Below are 18,237 nucleotides of genomic sequence, written 5' to 3'. Positions count from 1 at the left end.
GTCTCTTACACAGAGAGAATAACTTGACTCATTTCTATTGATGGTTAAAACAGTGCTACTACAGTAAGTACATTTATTTAGGGATAACCTTCAAGAGGACTCTCAGTACTAGGCTCCTGCTGCCTTCCTCCCAGATACAAGGCCACACTTACAATTTTCAAAGCTCTGTGTGAAAAAAGATGTGTATGTGCTTCAAGCTTACTTCCACTAAAGGTATATAGCACAATAGTGATGGGGGCAGGAGACATATCAGGCAGGCTACTTGTCATACCTAAGTAAAGGGATACCAGGAGGGTTTATCATGAGGGAGGAGACTGATGGGCTTGTCATTAAGGGAAGGGAAATAATTGGGGAAAATCGGGTTCATCCTTCAAGGCTGAAAGGTGGGATCATTATTTAGGACAGTGTTGTGAGTAAGCTAGATCCCAAAGTGCACAACCCTGTTTGGCTGCACAGTTGGCACACACAGGTGAACAGACATTTGGGGCCAGGAGGGAGTGAGGTCTATTTTATCATGGATCTTTTATATGGAGTACAGATGGGTGGACTGATAAGTAATTTGTGCCTACTTCAACAAGAAAAAAATTAAGGTTTAATTTTAAATTCTGCTTTTAGAACCGCAGATTTCTGCCATGACAACTGTCCGGGTGAATACTCATTCTCAAGGTTGCACAAAAGCACTGTAACCTGTTTAACTTTTAATTTTATAGGAAAGATGCAGGACAAGAGGGGCCTGACAGATAGTGAATGTGGCTGCAGTATGGGACAGTCATTTAGGGGTGATTCAACTCCCATGGAACTCCAAGTTTTTTATCCTAACAATGCTGGTGCAACACCGTACTGTATGATGCTTTGCTATAGCCTTAGACATAAATTAGGGTCTTTATTTATTTGAAGTTCTTTATTGAGTGTTGTGGCTACAGGAAACCAAATTATTTTAAACCCTTTAAACCCGTGGCATGCAAGAAAAAAACACCCTTGTGATAATCGTGCTCCCACACGCTGTTGCCTTGTTCCCCACCCCAGTAACATTCCCCGTGCTGGACGGAGACAAGTACAAAACAGACGGGAGCCACTGAAGGGCAGCAAGGGCAGGGGACAGCGGTGGAAAGCACCGCCAGGACCCGCATTCACCACACCGGCCGCCTTCTGACGGTGGCACGCCACAAACGTGTTAAAATTGTCATTCTCAGATTGCCACAGCGCGCCGGGCTCCAGGAGCTGCCTCTTGTCTGCGTCCAACGCTCCTCCCCGCCCCTGCTGAGCCAGGGCTGGCTGCCCCGGCCGGAACCCCCCTGCTAGGACCCTGGATCCGCGCCGCGTGCCACTTTGCCCCCCACCCCACCCCTCTGCGGCCGGCCGCTCCGCTGCCCTGCGCCCCGGGGCCCTGCCCAGCTCCGCGGCGTCAGATCAGCTGCCCACGCACCCAGCAGCCAGGCAAGCAACCTGGGGGCGCAGCGGATGGATCTGAAGGAGAGCAGCCTCGATTGGTCAAGGTCGCTTCCGTCCGCCCAATGGGAGAAGGGAAGCTGGCGCTGTGTCCAATGCGCGGAGGTTTCCGGTGTGGAGAAGGCGTCCGGCAAGTTAGTTGTTTTGAGAGAGTCCCTGGGCTGCTTGGCGTCGGCGCCGTAGGGCGAACGTCGGGGCACGGCGTCTTCGTGAATACCAGCGATGTCGTATAAACGCGGTGGCTCGGGGACCGTCTGTCAATCATCGACGCTCTCGCCGGCGTTAATACAAGTCGCTGCCGCCTGAGGGGGAGCGGATTCCAGCACATGGCGCGGTGTGGGGGGGACGCTGTCTCGAAAGGCACCAGCTGGGCCCCGGCGGCAGCAGCAGGCGGCGGCGGGAGGGGGGCGTGGGAGCGGCAGAGGCTGAAGGAGATGGTGGCCGAGCAGCTCCGTCAGGATCTCGGCAGGTAGGGGTGGGGGCGCGGCACCTCACCCTGGGGCTGGGCGCGCACCTCGGGTCAAAGCGCGCTCGGGAGAGCGGCCAGCCCCAGCGTTGTCATGGTACTCGGCGCAGGTGGGGTCACCCCCTGGGTGTACTTTGGCGTCGCCATCGTATCTCAGCTCCCCCGCCCCGGAGCTTACAGCCAGAGCTAGAGAGGAAAGGTGAAATAATAGCAGCCATGATACTGTAAGAATGTCAGTCTCTCTGCTGTGAGGTCGAGCCCCTCCTCCCTTGGGCTGTCAGCCTGGCGCTGGAAGAGCTCCTGCTGTGAGGGGGTGGGGGGTGGCGGTCTCCTGCTGAGAGCCCTGCCTAGCGCTGACAGCTAACAGGCGGTGTGAGCAATGCAGTTCCTTCACAGGCACGCTCTGTTGGCCTAACTACATTGACCTAAGCACTAGGCTTCTTGAGGAGGTGGAGTTATTAAGTCAAGGTACTGGGCGACTTACATCTGTAGGAGCACCATTGTAGCGTAGACCGTTAACAGAGTGAGCTTGACATAAGCTGCCTTATGTCCACCCAACTCTAGTGTAGACCAGGATTCTGAGTCTAGCAAACCGTCTCTTTGTTGCATCTCCTCCCGCCCTGTGGAGTTGCCTTCAGATAGTTCTCTGTGTCTCTATTCTGTGATGATCTCTATAGATGCTCTCTGGGTGTTGTCTGTTGTCTTGTATGCATCTCTGGTTCCTCTGGATCACTTGTCCTTCTTGCATAGTCATCTTGTATGACCTGGTTGCTACTGCACCCCTCACAACTCCTTTAGTCCTGTCCTTTTGGTGTGTCTCTATTGGCTGGATCCTCACAGGAATGCCTATCTCCAGGGTAAGTCCTTGGCTGACCTGCTGTACGTTTAGTGCCTGCTTTCTCAGATTGTTGGCCATCTCCTTTTGGCAGTGTCCCCATCCTTCTGGCTACACCAGGTCTCCCCTCATTGGTGGTTGGTTTTGGTCCTTCATCACATCAGTGTCTGCACTGGACTGTTTTGGTACCGCTATAATGGAGTATTTCTGCATGCCAACAAATGCTAACAACAATGCCCGAATCAGAAGAAACAGCCTTGTGTAACAGTCTCTGAGCTGTTTTTGCAGCTGATTCCACCTTACTCCTATGGGTATGCTTGGAAGGAGGTGTGGTGATCAAACTTCCATTTACATGCAAATTCCTTGAATTCTTCCAAGGCAAATTTGGCGTTTGTTGTCAGTAAGTATAGTGTCTGGAATGCCATATCTTGCAAAATGAGCCCTCAGTTTGTCAATCACTGACTTACTTCTTGTATAAGACACCGGGCATTGACACACACAGTATGGTAGTTAACTATAATCAAGTACTACTTTTCCTTGAAGGTAAATAAGCCTGCTCCCAATTTTTCCCTTGGCCAGGTATAGTTCCTAAGATAGGGTTTTGTTTTGTTTTTCCTGCTGGTGGTTATCACATGACCAGCAGGTGTCTCACCCTTCTATCAAAGAGTGGATTGGTGAATACATTTCCTGGCCAGTAAACATACTTTTGAACCTATCAGAGAAAGCAGTGAATACTCGGGTGTGAGTTTTTTTTGTTTTTTAATTCATTATATCCTTATATAACAAGGTGGAGACAATAACTCTCTGTCCTTGAAATACAATTTCATTCTGCATACTCAGCTCATCTCTAATTTGAAAATATGGTTTTGATCCTGTGGATACCTGACTTTTGTCTTCTGGCCATCCTACTTTTATCATTCTCTTGACTGCCTGTAGTCAATGTCGTTTTGTTTTGCCCCTTTGATTTCCATCAGCTTCGCTGTTAAAACTGGGAGATAGTGTAGCATGTTAATTGATTCAGTGTCCTGATCCTTTACCCAGCATCAGCAAGTTGGGGGAATCAGCTAACACCAGTAATTGTCCTGGACAATATCTGAGCTCTATCTGGTAATGCTGGAGGTGCTGCAATATCTATGGAGCACTAAGGGGGCTTTGCCTTGATTGTCTCTGGAAGGGGTTTGTTGTCTGATTGCACTATTACTGGGTGGGTTATAGGTGTGCTTGTGGAATCACTCAGCTCCAAATACCACCGCCAAAAGCTCTTGTTCTATTTGCATTTACCACTGTTCAGTCTCTGACTAGGTTCTGCTAGCATAAGCGACTGGCTACTCCTGCAAAAGAGCTATACCCACTCCTTTCTCCAATGGATCATGCAGGAGTGTTCAGTGGCCCTCCTGCCTGGCAGTACTTCCAAACAGGGACATGTGTTATCATTTGTTTCAGCATGTCCAATGGTTGCTGTTGGGGACCTGACCAGTCCCACTCAATATTCAGCCTTGCGAGTTGATGTATGGGTTCCGCTACTGCAACTGGGTGCAGGCAGAACCTGGACAGAAAATTTGTCATTCCTATGAAGTGCTGTACCTCTTTCATATCCACTGGAGCTGGCATGTCTCTGAGCGTCTTGCTCTTGTTGGGATCTGCTTTCAGTCCCTCTGCTATGAGCAGATGTCCGGTATGTGTCACCTCACGCTATTTGAGTTGCATTTTTTTTCCTGAGTTGGGTTTTATGTTTTTGTTCCTGCATCACTGTACAAAAGCTTGTAGTTTTCTTTCATGGTCTCATTCATATTTCGTATCCTTGTTCCCTTCCTCTACGATGAGGATATCATCTGCAGTTATTTTCACCCCAGATAGTTCTTCCAGCACTTGGGTGAGTCTTCTCTGGAACACTACCAGTGCTGAGCTTATGCACACTGGCATGTGCAGCCATCAGTAGCAATGGTGTTGCAAAAGTTGTCAGCATGCTGGACTCTTTATCCAGATTTATGTGCCATAACCCATTCCTCACATCAGACCGTAAAAATTCTGGTTTTGGAAAGTTCTGGCACCGTATCATCAATTGTGGGGAGTGAACAGTGGCATCTTTTCAATGCTGGTTCAGTGGCTTTGGCTTGATGAAGATATGTAATTTGTCTGATAACTACTTTACCACCTTTGTACTATTTACCCAGGTTGTACTTGTCTCTACTTTTGAACTCTTTGGATACTGGATTATGTGTTGCCAATGAAATCTTCCTACGTGGCAAGCACTTAAATTCTACTGTGGGGTCTATTTTCAGTTGCAGCTTTCCTTCATGGCAGCCGTTGCCTTTGAAAACATACCCTTTTAAAATGGTCTTCATTATCAGAGAGTCTCCTGCATTTGCTGCTTTCACAGCAGGTATAACTTTCTCACACTGCACCTGATTAGCTCTATGGCTCTGCTCTTCAAGAGGGCTCTATGGCATTTTTCCTCCACCACTACAAACTTCAGTTGGTATTGTAGACATTGTTGCATGCATGGAGTGTGGTATTCTCCCTTGCTGATTTCCTGTCCCAACATCCTGAACCTGATACACTTTTGGATCCAGGGAGAGTCAAGATGCCATCAGTGCTGTCTGATGTGCTCTCCCTCTTTTGTACAGGTCTTAATTGAATCTTTCTGAGACCTTCACCTGCTCTTGCTCACACTGCAAAAATGGTTCAACTTTCCACATTCCTGGTGGTCATAGGCTGGTGCATGTCTTTTCCCCCCCATGTTGTCTCCCACCAGAAATGCATTTCACTGTGGGTATAGAACCCTGGCCATCTGCTTTCCTTTGCTATTGTCTCACTGCATGTACTTCTGAGGGCGTTGTCATTTCTCTTGAGGCTTCTGCTTCACACTCTGAGTATTTATCTAAGGTGATTTCGCCTTCCCAGAGCAGCCAAGTGCTGCATTCTGTCCTGTCCAGAATTATGGAATCTGTCAAGTCCCCAAAAATTGCATGTAGCAGCCAATATGCAAAAGGCAGTAACGTAGAGGTCTATCCCCTCCTATTTAGATTGGTATGTAGTGAAAAACTTTGTGTCACTCCACAGTTTTTGTTCTGCTTTGGGGAGCAATAGTTCCCCGGAGCTCTTCGGACTGCTGTGAGGCTTGAGGCAGTGGTGAGCCCTTCTTGTTCCCCAATAACATAAAATAATAGTTTTACTTTCCTGCTATTGTCGTCCTGTTGCATGACCAGCTCTAAATCCTCCCTCAACTGGGTCCATTGCTGGGCTGGATTTGTATCTGCAAAATCCAGGGCTCTGGGGGGGCTTCAGGCCACATTTCATGGCTCACTTTGCAAACTGCTCAGCTGTTGCCACCATGTTTCATTTTCAGAGTGAAGCATTGCTGCAAAGTTAAGCTGCACAAATGGAACTTTATTAAACGCTCTCCATTGCTCTGTCCACCTGGCTGAGTTGCTTCCAGCCTAACTCCCTACAGTCCCTGTTTTTCCTGGTGCTCCCTTAATAACAGTCTCTCCAGGGAACATGAGTCCTCTGACTCCAGTTCCACTGATCATGGTGCAGTAGTGGCATCACCAGCTGGGGGGCTGTGTGCCATAGCAATGTATTATAGTGTCAGCATTGCACGTGGGCCATAGTGATGGTTGAAGATGTGGGTCATAGTACAGCAGTTCCAGCAACTGAATTGAGTTTCAACAGGAATTTTTTTTCTTTAGATTACTATATCCTGAATTGTGGCATTCATATTTCACTGTAATTAAATAAAGAAAAAGAATGCATTTTTTTTAAAGATTCCAATATATTATAAACAGTGTTTAGAGTGTGTCATCTAGATCTGAATTTAACTGCATAATGTTTCCTATCCTCTAACAGGCTTCTTCAAGAAGAAATACATGCAGATGTCACTTTTTGTGTTGGTCAGACTCTATTCAGAGCACATAAAGCAGTGCTTTTAGCAAGAGTTCCAGACTTCTTCTTATACAGTACCGGAAAACAATTAAGTAATCTGAAAGACCATGAAACTTTTAATTTGGAGAACTTCGAACCCTCGGAATTTAAAACATTTCTGCAGTAAGTTTTTCATTATCTTCTTGGTGGTGGTGGGTTGTTTTTTTTTGGTGTGTGGTGTTTGTTTTTTTTTTTTTTTGTCTTTGGTACTTCACTGTCTAAAAATTAAAATGGACTTGTAGTCAGCATTTTTTGTGTATGTTCTGTAGTATCTGGGAGAGTATCTGTTCAACAAAACTTTAGGTTTTGCTTAAAGTTACTGGATTTGATAGTGTTCCAATTAGTGTCAATGGGAGTTTTATCACAGATTTCAATAATAGCAAGAGTGGATCCTTAGTTTAGGGGAGAGGTGACTGGGGCAAGAGAATATTTAGTACTATATCTTAAGCCATTAAACCACCCATGCCTATTCACACCAATTAATCCATTCTTGGATGATACAGCTTGGAGGACAGTTAATTGTAGTTTTGAAATAAATGTTTTCTTTTATGGTCTTTCTGTTAGCCAGGAGCCAAACCAGTTAAAACCTGTATAGGTCAGAAACAATACCTTGAATTACACCCAGAAATGAAGTGGTGTAGATCTTGGAGCACAGATGTAATGTGGTCACTGCATGAAGCTCTGGTAAGCAAGGGGGGGATGTGCACTGTGTTCTATATTAGATAAAGTTCTGGATTGTCCTCCAATGTAGCACCATGTAGAGTGCATTTACTCTGCAGTAACAAATATATGGATAGCTATAGCAAAGCTTGTATCTGAGAAGTAAGGTTGCAGTCTCCTAGCCGAGCCCAAAGTGAAATAAGTACTTTTGGCCATTGATGCAGCCTAGATTTCTAGAAACCGCTAAGGCCCCTCAGTTGCAATCATGTGTGATAAGTAGTAGGATGTCACCCAATAAAGGGAACTGACCCAGTCTTCCCATACTATCCCTGATGTCTTCTTCCAAACTAGCAATGTTAGGCTCAATCTTGTCTGCACTGAGTGTCAGACAGATATACTTCCAAACCATAATCTCACTTCAGCACAGAGTCACTCAACTGCTCTGAATAGGGCAGATGAGCTGGAGAAATAAAGAGGGGTGTAATTTGCATACTGAAGACACTGCAGCTCATATAACCTCAATAATCCTCCTAATGGCTTTTTGTTCATTTTGTGCGGGAAGGATGACAAGATGAACTCCACTTGGGAGAAACATTTTAAACTAGGATGAGAAGCCTGAGGAGTGATGACTGGTTAAATTTAAGAGAATGGAACTAGGATGAGGAGCCAGGGGTGGGGAAGAGAGAGGGTGGGGACAGGCACAGAGAGAAAGGGATGGGGCAGAAGGGGTCATGTTTGGAGGGAATGGTCAGAAGTCTGTGCCCCCTAGCTCATACTCCCCTGCAGAGCCTGGAATGGAACCTAAGATTCTTGAGTCTCATCATTCCTCTGCTGTCAGCAAATACCAGTGAAACCCACTAGCAAAGTATCCTATCCCTCTCTAGTGCTTGCTCATGTAGAGGAGGACAACATACCACTGTTAATTTACTCCATTAGCTTGAGTGGCAGAGGTCTGTGCAATGGATTTAAAGGTTCCGACCCTGCTGATGAACCATTTGGGGTGTCAATATGATGCACATGATGGAATTTGTGTCTCCATTTTGCTTTTTTAAAAAATCTAGGAAGCTACACCAACCAAACTCCATTAAAAGAACACTCTATTAAGGTTGCAAAGTCAAGCACTCAAAAGTTAGGAAATGCCAGAATTTAAGTTGGCGGTGCAACCTTAATTTGCTCCCTTGTATGTATTAATTACAAGTCTTTAATTACATGATCACATACAGGTTTTTTTTGTTTTTTGTTTTTTTTAGCAAGATATCTGCCTCCAATAGTACACAAAATGGACTGTTCTGGGATGAATCGGGTTATGTAGTTAAGGAGCATGTTTTCAGTAGGACCCCTACTTCATTTCTTGCAGAAGTTGGAAGATGTGTAGTGAGTGAGTTAGGGTGTTACCCATGAGAACCCTCCTTCTTGTAAGTCAGTTGACTTCTGCCCTGGATAATTGGACTTTATCCCTGCTTTTCCCACAGAGTTCCTCTGTGAAGCTAAACAAGTCAATTACATCAGATTTTTGACAGGTAGTCTCTAATAGTATGATCCTTATTTTCTGGGTGCCTGAGTTGAGATTCTGGGTCTCATTTATGAGTGCTAAGCACTTTTTCAGCTGTAGCTGAAGTTAATGAGACCTGTGCTTTGGCTACTTAAAATGCTGAAAAATCAGGTCCTAAGTGTCTATTGAGTGTCCAAAACCAATGGATACTTTGACCATAAATCTCTCTGTGCCTCAGTTCCCCATCTCTAACATAGCTGTCTTGTATGAAATATGTATACACAATATATATATTTTGCATGTATAATCTAATTAGGCACCTCGCTTTTCATTGTCTCTCATTTGCATCTCCTTCCATTTGGTTATGAAGGTAGTGTCCCAGCTGAATAGCAGACTGCAACTGCAACTTCTTTAAAATCTATGGTGAGTTTTATTGTGTTTGTCAGGTTGCAGAGGAGAAGAACCTGAGCATCTGGGTTGATAACCTCTGGCCTGCATCTTGAAACTTATGACTCCACTTGTCAGATTGTGTCACGTCTATACTATGACGTTTGGTTGGCACAAGTTACGTCAATATATAACCACTGACTGCAGTATGTTGTGTGCATGCATACTTGGGTGCATGCATCGGTGCTGCATGTCCTCCCCGTGCATGGTTGCATTGATGTAAAATGCAGTGCACCATGCATAAGTATCCCAGTGTGCCTTGCACCACTGTTCGGCTCAGGGCCTTGTGGGTTGCTTTTTGCAGTGGTTTTTGGAATGCCACCAGTTCACCCAGAGATTTATAGAGGTAGTGGTTAAGTTTTCACTATGCCATTTTCTCCGTTCCATAATTTTTTGCACTGTTTTTTAAACCTCCCACAGTTCCACATGCCCCTTTTTTTTTGGACTCCATAATCTCTCTGGCAGGAGTGTGGACCATGCACAACTCAGTGAAACTCTCCTGAGTATTGCTAATACAGGACACATGATTCTTCTGAATTTGTAGAACTTGAACGTGCGCTACTACAATTGAGTGTGCAATGAGGAATATGTGGAGATGTTCAAGCACAATAACTGGATGCTGATTGACACAGCAGGGGAAAAAAATGCCAGGCTGCTGTTGGCGTTCATGGAGAAGCTCCACATGATAGATTGCTGCACCTGAGCCTGAGAAATGAGAACCGATTGATGGGATTGCATTGTAATGAAAGGAATGACAAGCAGTATCTGCAAAAGGCTGCATTCCTGGATCTGTGTGCCAAGGTCACTCCACCCCTCTGTCAAAGGGACACCAAACTAAGAGCTGCATTGGCAGTGGAGAAGCAAATAGCGATTGCCCACTGACTGGCAGCAATCTGTTTACAGTTGGGAAAAACTACACTGAGATTGTTGTGATCCAAGCATGTAAGGCTATTAATCATCTCCTGCTATGCAGGGTTGTGACTCTTGAGTTATGTTCAGGACATAGTGGATGGATTTACAGCAATGGGATTCCTGAACTATGGTGTGGGGTGTGGTAGATGATGCACACATCCCTATTCTGGCACATTCCACCTTGTCACTGTTTTCCATTGTTATGCAAGTACTGGTGGATCGCTGTGGATGTTTCCCAGACAATTAGTGTGGGTGGTGGGGGGGAGGTTTGTGATGCTCGCATTTGTAGGAACGCAGGACTTTTTCAAAAGCTGCAAGCAGGGGTAGTCTTCCCTGATCTGCATGTTACAATTGGCAATATTGAAATGCCACTAGTGTTTCTGGGGGACCCAGCCTACTCTTGTTTCCCTGGCACATGAAGATGTACACTGGCCTCCTCAACAACACCAAAGAAAGATTCAGTTACCAGCTGAGAAGATGCAGAATGATTGAATGTGCTTTTGGTAGATGTAAAGATTCCTGGCAACTCCTGCTTGCAAGATCGCATCTCAGCAAGGCTAACATCAATCACCATTGTTACAGCTGCATGCTGTGAACTGCAAAAACATCTGTGAAGCAAAAGGAGAAAAGTGACTGGTACACTATTGGGTTGAGATGAACCATGTTATCTGATGAATACTTTATAGAACAGCATTCATGGGTCGGTGCTTCCTGTTCTGAATTCTGTGATGCTTGGTGTACGATGATAAAGATACTCAGTTTCCAAAACCAGAACTTTTTTGTTCATTGCTTCTTTGCACACAATAAAGTGCAAAAATAGGGTAAGAACAGTCTAGCAATGCTATAACAGTGAACCATCCTCTAAAAACCCAAGAACAAAAAGGAAATAAATACTAGTATTATCTGATCCTGTGGTTTTTCACAGGTCTCTATCTGTGGGGGGGGGGCCCTGTGGCTGTGGTTGTGGTTCTCATTTTTCCCTGGCATGGAGTGGTAGGGGTACATATGTGAATCCACGTGTTGGGTTTGAGGTGGTGTAGGGAGTAGTGGCCATGGAGTTCTTCAAGGATAGGAAAAGTTGCGGAGTTGGTAGTCTCTAGGCAGATAGGTCAATAATGTATTGCAGCATTGGTTTGTTGCCTGAGCAAACCCATGATGCTTTGATGTATTTCCCAATGTGCCACTCGGTCCTCTTCCCTTTTTTTGCAGCAGCTGATCCCTCCATTCTTGGTCCTTCTCAATGATAGTGGTCACATGACCCCAACTCCTCTATGATCTCAGATAGTAAGTACAGGGCTTGGAGGGGATCTCACTGAACTTATCCTCCCTAGTTCTTTTTTCTCCTTCTGATGAGGTAAGGTATTCAGCAGGCGTGGAGAGGGGAACACTCAAGGCAACCACACCAGAGGTACTGACTTCATACAGATAGATACACCATTAGATTTATAGTCACAATGGAAAGGGAAAGTTAAGTCTCAAAACTCTTTCATTAGTCCCAGAAATACTTTTAATAAGCAAACCTTAAGTGACAATTAACATTTGAGTGCCTCGTCAAGACACTGCTCTGGAGCTCAAACCCTGGTGAGTACAGCCTAGCCTAGAGGGGGGAGGAGGAGGTGTTTTGGTGTATTGAAGCCTTAAAAGCTGGATATGGGTATAGGCAAGTGCAGTGAATATTGGCAATATTTTCACAGCCAGGGATGCTCTTGGCTATTTGAGGGTGCTAAACGCACAGAGAACCCAGCTGTTACTGGCAGCCCAAAGCTGCCTGGTCTGTATACTGCTAGCCCCTTTAATACAGTAGTGTGAGTGGTACTCATCGCAGAATGGCATGGGAAATTCTTCTAGCACAGCAAGAAACAAGGCTGCCATCTGTATAAATGTTCAGGAGAGAATTGCAGAGTATTTTAATGACATTTTCATCAAGATCTCTCAAGGACAAAAGGGACATCCCTATTCAGATAAATGAAGTACTCTGCATGGCTCACTGCCAAGCTGGAAAAACAGGCTGACTACCTCTGTTTCTTCTACCTCTACCTGAGCACAGGACACTGTGCTGATGTGGATTGTGTAATTGTACTACCATGCTATTTTTTTTTAATTTATTCTCTACTGGCATAATGTTAAGACAAAATATTAAAGTAATCAAATAGAAATCAATGCCTTTGTTCACTAAAGTTGAAGGTGGCACAAGTACCATTTTAAATGGTGATGTGCAGTGTGGGGAGGGAGGAGGTAGACTCTGTTTTGGGCAACAAAAAGGGAAAAATTACTATGAGATACAATTCATGTACAAATTTACCTAAGCTCCCTTCCCCTTCAGCAGTAGGCTCTTCTGTGCTCACCATCAGAGACTGGCTTAACTCAGGAGACGTTTCAAACCACTCATGGCTTGATTTGCTATGCCCTCCACCTCCCCTTCCTTTTCCTTTTCAACGTTTGCAGCAGGGGTCTCTGCAGTGGGCTCCTGCAGTGTCCACAGTTGTACATGGTTGCTGGTGGGCTCACTACCAAGAGGTGCATGCAGTTCATTGTAAAAGTGTCAGGTCTGTGAGGCAGCACCAGATTTCTTGTTACCTTCCCATACCTTCTAGTCTGTCTGCTGTAATTCCTTTTGCTTTCGCATAGCACTGCTGCTGATCCCTGTCGTGCTCCTTTGCCCCATATAATCTGCTTGTAGATGTCAATATTTCTAGGGCTAGCATGTAGCTGTGCTCGCACAGCCTCTTTGCCTTACAGGCTGAGGAGATCCAATTCTGGCCTGCAACAGGCAGTAATTTATGTAGTAGCTTTCTGTGTTTGTGAAGCTGGCATGGTTGGACACATAACTAAGGTGAGCTGGTAAGTGTGCTCACCAAGGTGAAGTAAAGTATCAGGGGATAGTCATGTTAGTCTATAGCCACAAAAACAACAGAGTCCGGTGGCACCTTAAAGACTAACCGATTTATTTGAGCATAAGCTTTCGTGGGTAAAAACCCCACTTCTTCAGATGCTTTTTACCCACAAAAGCTTATGCTCAAATAAATCTGTTACTCAGGAAAGTGCATTTCAAAATCTGGGGGAAGAGGGGAGTAGTGGCTTCTGGTCTCTGCAACCCCGGACAGTGGAGTTTGAAAGGAGCACAGGAGCGACTGTCATGGGGATAGGAGAATTGTGGGACAGCTGCTGGAGTACTGTCAGGTCGACGCAGGGCAAGTGTAGACACTACATGACCTGTGTTGACCCTAAGTAGATTGAACATAGCTCTGCATTGCTCAGGAGGTGGTGATATTGCATCACTGTAACGGTGCTTACATTGCTGGGAGACCAATTATAGCATAGGTACATGTACAGTGAGGTTGGTACAAGCTCACTTAGGTTGACCTTTCTTTGTAGTGTAGACCAGGCCTAAGTAGAAAGAACAGAATGGGCTGGAGCAGTGCAGGAGAGAGTGGCAAAATACAAAGTTGGCATTATAGGTCTCAATTATGGATTTGGCTGAGTGGATTGTTTTCCTTTAGAACAAGGAGAAATTGAGCAACATATGCATTACAATTAATACAAATAACTGACTAAATCTGTCATCTGAAATTGTTCAAATGTGCTTTTCTATTACTTATATGGTCCAAACACCTCCCAAATGTTAACAAGCTTCTCCTTGCAATAATCCTGTGTGATAGAAAATATTATTTCCATTTTACATATGAGGAACTGAGACACAGAGAAACTGACTGTCTTGACAAACGTGTCACAGGAAATCTGTTCTAGAAGTGGGAATTGAACACGGATCTCCTGAGTCTTAGTGCAGTTAATGTGAGAGAGTAGCATTAAAGCTACATTAGTGGATTAATAACAGATGTGATTACTTTTACTGAAGTTTTCACTGCCAGTAGCACTGTGAATTCTTTATATGTGACCAGTTAATCAGGTCATCTTGGAATCTTTCCATTACTGTATCTTTTGCTTCTGTGGCTCTGAGCCTTTACAGTTTTCTAATTGGATTCTCTTATCTCTAAAGTTTGTGAAAGGAAAGAGAATAAGGAATGTTATCAGTTTCAACAGCTATATATAATTCTTCTGTGTTTTTGTTAATTTCTTCTCAGCATTGTACTTGCTGTTAAAATCCTTTGTTTAAGAATGTCTTTTTCAGTGGCTCCACCAATTATTTTAACTCCATTTGTAAATGAAAAAAGGAAGAGGAATAACTATTAAATGTTCTTTTTTGAAGAAAAGAACTTAAATTCAGCATTTGAAATTTCAGGGGAAATAAGTTCCCCATCATCTAAACCTAGTTGTATACCTAATAGGAAGCAACAGTTTAATTCAGAAATACCTTAAAATAGACAGGATTCTAATGTGCCCATCACCTTAGGGCCTGGTCTACACTAGAAAGTTGTACTAGCTTAGCTGTGTCGGTTAGAAGTGTTACATTTTCCACACTTCTAACCAATTGACATAGCAATACTGGCAAAAGCCTTAGGGCATGGCTACACTGGAAACTTCAAAGAGCTGTTGCAGGAATGCTCCCACAGCAGCGCTTTGAAGTGCGAGTGTGGTCGTGCATGAGAGAGGTCTCCCAACACTCCTTGGTGAGGTGGATTACCAGGGGATTAGCTCCCAGTGCTTGGAGCCTGTCTACACGAGCACTTTTTAAAGCGCTCAGGGGGATGATTTTCCACATCCCTGACCCAGCAAGTTAGAGCGCTATAAAATGTAAATGGAGACAAGCCCTTAGTGTAGGCACAGTTATATCAGCAAAAAAGTCCTTTAGCTGTTGTTACTTCTTCCATTGGGGGAGCTGGTTTAAGCTATACCAGTAAAAGGCTTCTAGCAGAGATGCAACTTATATCAGTTAAAGAACTCTTGCTGGTATATCTATAACAGCAAACTCTTAACTGTAGAAAAGGCCTATGTGCCACTTCAGAAGTGGTTTCCATCAGCAACTCCATGTTTGTGTCCCTACCTCCACCTCAGACCCCGAATTAACAGATATGCAAAAGAAGTTAATCATTTTTAAAGTAAATTTGACTAAGCAAACTCCAGACGTGTTGTGGATTTTTCTAATTTTTTTTTCATTTCCTTTCTTAAACACACTCATTCTCATTTACCCTCAGCACCCTCCCACTTAATTGAAATACAAAGGTTTTTTTCTCAACCTGGAAAGAAATTTTCAGTGTTCCTTTTGTGTTCTTCATCCATTTATCTTTTATCCTTGTTCTGGCTTTTTTTCCCTGCTCCTTCCTTTTTCCTCTTGGATTTCCCTTCCTTGCTTTTCTAGTGCTAATGTTCATTCAGGTGTTCTGTCGTTAGTTTATTAAATACCTAAGTTATACTGAGGCACGTAAAGGGAATTTAAAAACGTAGAATTGATAAATGATAAAAATTCTTAATACCAAGTTGTTAACATTGTGAATGAACAAATTCTTCTTGCCTGTTCATATTACATTGAGTAATAACTTTTGGGGGCAGTAGGTATGAATAATATTTGATGGTGCCCAGAATGGGTCCAAGTCCTGCCACACCCCCCCGCACACACCACACCTGCCTTGTAAGCAGATATATATATAATTTTTTTTTTAAAAATAACGTAAAAATGTGAGGGCTCTGGGGATGAGGGGTAGGGGTGGGGGGCTCTGGGCTAGGGCAGAGGGTTGGGGGAGGCATGAGGGCTCTGGCTGGGGATGAGGGGTTGGGGTGTTGGAGGGGGCTGAAGGCTGGGGATGAGGGGTGTGGGAGGGGCTCAGGTAGAAGGTTGGGGTACAGGAGTGAGGGCTCTGGGGTGGGGCTGAGGGCTTCACAGTGCAGGAGGGGCTCAGGCCTGGGGCAGAAGGTTAGGATGCAGTGGGGGTGAGGGCTCTGGCTAGGGGTGCAGGTGGTGGGGTGGGGGCAGGGCCAGAGATGAGGAGTTTGGGGTACAGGCAGGCTGCCTCCAGCTGTGGCCAGAGGGGAGGACTCTTCCTTCCCTGCCCCCCCAACACACTCACCTTGCACCACTGTCACTGCGTGTGCTCCTAGAGCCACTCTCAGGTCCAGGAAGCCCCCTCGCCTCTCCTGTGGTGGGGACGGGGGGGTCTGCCATCACATGTGCACCTCCTCCCATGCTGCTGCCCCTCACTGGGGTGGGGGATGGTGCTGCCCCTTGCCCAACCTGGGGCAGGAGCAGTGACTGTGGGTGCGGGGGCCTCCTGTGCTGGTGGAGGGTCCTGCCAGAAAAGGGGAGGGTCCATCCCTCCAAAGTGGAAGAGCAGGGGCTCAGTCAGCCTGCCCTCACACTAGCACCCCCATAACCACTAGGATACTGCAGTGGCAGCTGATGCTGGGAGTCGGCAGAGCAGAGCGTGGAAGGCAGCTGGCTGCTACCCAGGGCGCAGGCAGGGACACTCAGGGTAGGTGATGTGGTGGGGCGGCAGGCAGGGTGAGACGCTGCCCCGAACATTGCTGGAGCCTGGCCCCCGTGCCCTGAATATTGCTGGAGCCTGGGCACCACAGGCCCATGTAACTTGCTGCCCCAATCATTTTGTAGTACACAAGGAAGACCTTTTTTTCTATCCTATGCACTTTGAACACAAAATGATAAATATTGCCCTCTCTCTCTTGCCCTATGATCTTGCTGCTTCATATCATTTCAGCATGACTTTGTCGTACTATTTTGGTATTCATTCATATTTTATAATAAAAAAGATAGGTTTATTGAGCCTAGAAAGGAGGGCTTAGAAAGAACTAGACTGATGTATTCTCAATACATGAAGTTCCTCTTTCCCCCTTCCTTAAGCCTCATTCGTGAAATATAGGTACCAAGAGACACTGACATTGAAATTAAGTTAACAGGCAATACATTTAGATCAAATACAAGGAAACTCTATTGACATTGATGCTTCCTGCATGGGTGTTTGAATCAGATACTGATGCTAGATATTAAAGACATGGACCAGTGGTTTGATTTTTTTCTATGGCAAATGTTGTGTTCTTATGGTTCTTCATCACCCAGCAGGACACAAAATCTAGTACATTAATTGCAGGCAGCAACTCTCTGAAATGAGACTTCTGCCCCCTCCACCCCACTCACGGCCTATAGTTAGCTAATCTTTTGAGTACTGTAGTCCTAGGACAACCTATCCTTTTGTAAAATCATCAGACTCCAGCTACTGCTACTAACTTTGAGAGATTGCCCTATAGCATCATTCAGATTTCATTATCCTTCATCTACTCATATTGTACACATACCTCTTGAACTCACTGTTCAGGCCTTTCCTAATCTTCTGTGTGCAGAGGAAAAAATAAAACAACCACAAGGTGGAGTGTGTGTCAAAACTACAGGCCATTAGAGTGGTATTACAGAAGATGACAGCTCTATTTTTGGATCTAGCTAATGTAGCCTTTTGCTGCACACATTTTCGAAAGGTAGTTGTAGCAAATATAGCACATCCAGAACTGCTTGTGAAAACTTGGATTTAAGAACTGAATATTTTAAAATAGCAGAAGTCCTAACTGTCAATACTAGTTCAATACATTTTGATTATAAATAAAGTATTATTACAATTTAATAGATTTCCCATTTTCACGGTCATCTTGGAGAGCTTGTGCATAAGATGACTTTATTGCATATAACTTAATGATCATCAGCAGCTAAGAGGTTATTCTTAGAAAGAGGCATCTGTTTTTAAACCAAATAAATCCTCCAGTGGTGTCCTCATAATATTCTCAACGCTAATGCTTTAGAGATTCTGTTAATGCAGTATACGTTTTTGTATTTCTCTTTCTGATGGTGATAGTTGACAATCCAGGCTATTCTAGGAGAGAGAGAGAGAGAGAGAATGTATATTTTTGGACCAGTTTGAGGAGGCAGGAAAAGAATATAGGTTATAATGAACACTGGGAGGTGGTGAGTCCCTCCTGTTTCCCCCCCACACACCCCTTCTTAGCATATATTCAGCTACTTATCCAAGAGAGGTGCATCTTTTTGCATATTATCAATTCAGGTTACCTACATATTAACTTTACATTTACCATGCACAAGGGATTCTCTGAGGCTCTTGCACTGCAGCAGTATTTCTCCTTCAATGCTGATCTCTT

At 44.8% G+C, this 18,237-nt stretch overlaps 1 protein-coding gene across 1 annotated transcript in view; it reads left to right on the top strand.

Moving 5' to 3' along the window:
• The first annotated feature begins 1,362 nt into the window (after nt 1–1,362).
• Nucleotides 1,363–18,237, top strand: part of BTBD8 (BTB domain containing 8) — a 67,618-nt gene continuing 50,743 nt past the window's right edge. Inside the window, exons 1-2 of the mRNA XM_084636577.1 lie at nt 1,363–1,918; nt 6,600–6,797. Coding sequence (XP_084492703.1) covers nt 1,776–1,918; nt 6,600–6,797 — 341 coding nt within the window. The 5' untranslated portion in view covers nt 1,363–1,775. The remainder of the gene's footprint in view (nt 1,919–6,599; nt 6,798–18,237) is intronic.

This window comes from Lepidochelys olivacea (assembly GCF_965140295.1).
Source record: "Lepidochelys olivacea isolate rLepOli2 genome assembly, chromosome: 8".
NCBI classification, from domain to species: Eukaryota; Metazoa; Chordata; order Testudines; family Cheloniidae; genus Lepidochelys; species Lepidochelys olivacea.
The sequence above is the reverse complement of the archived record's forward strand: the minus strand, read 5'-3'. Positions and strand labels throughout refer to the sequence as shown.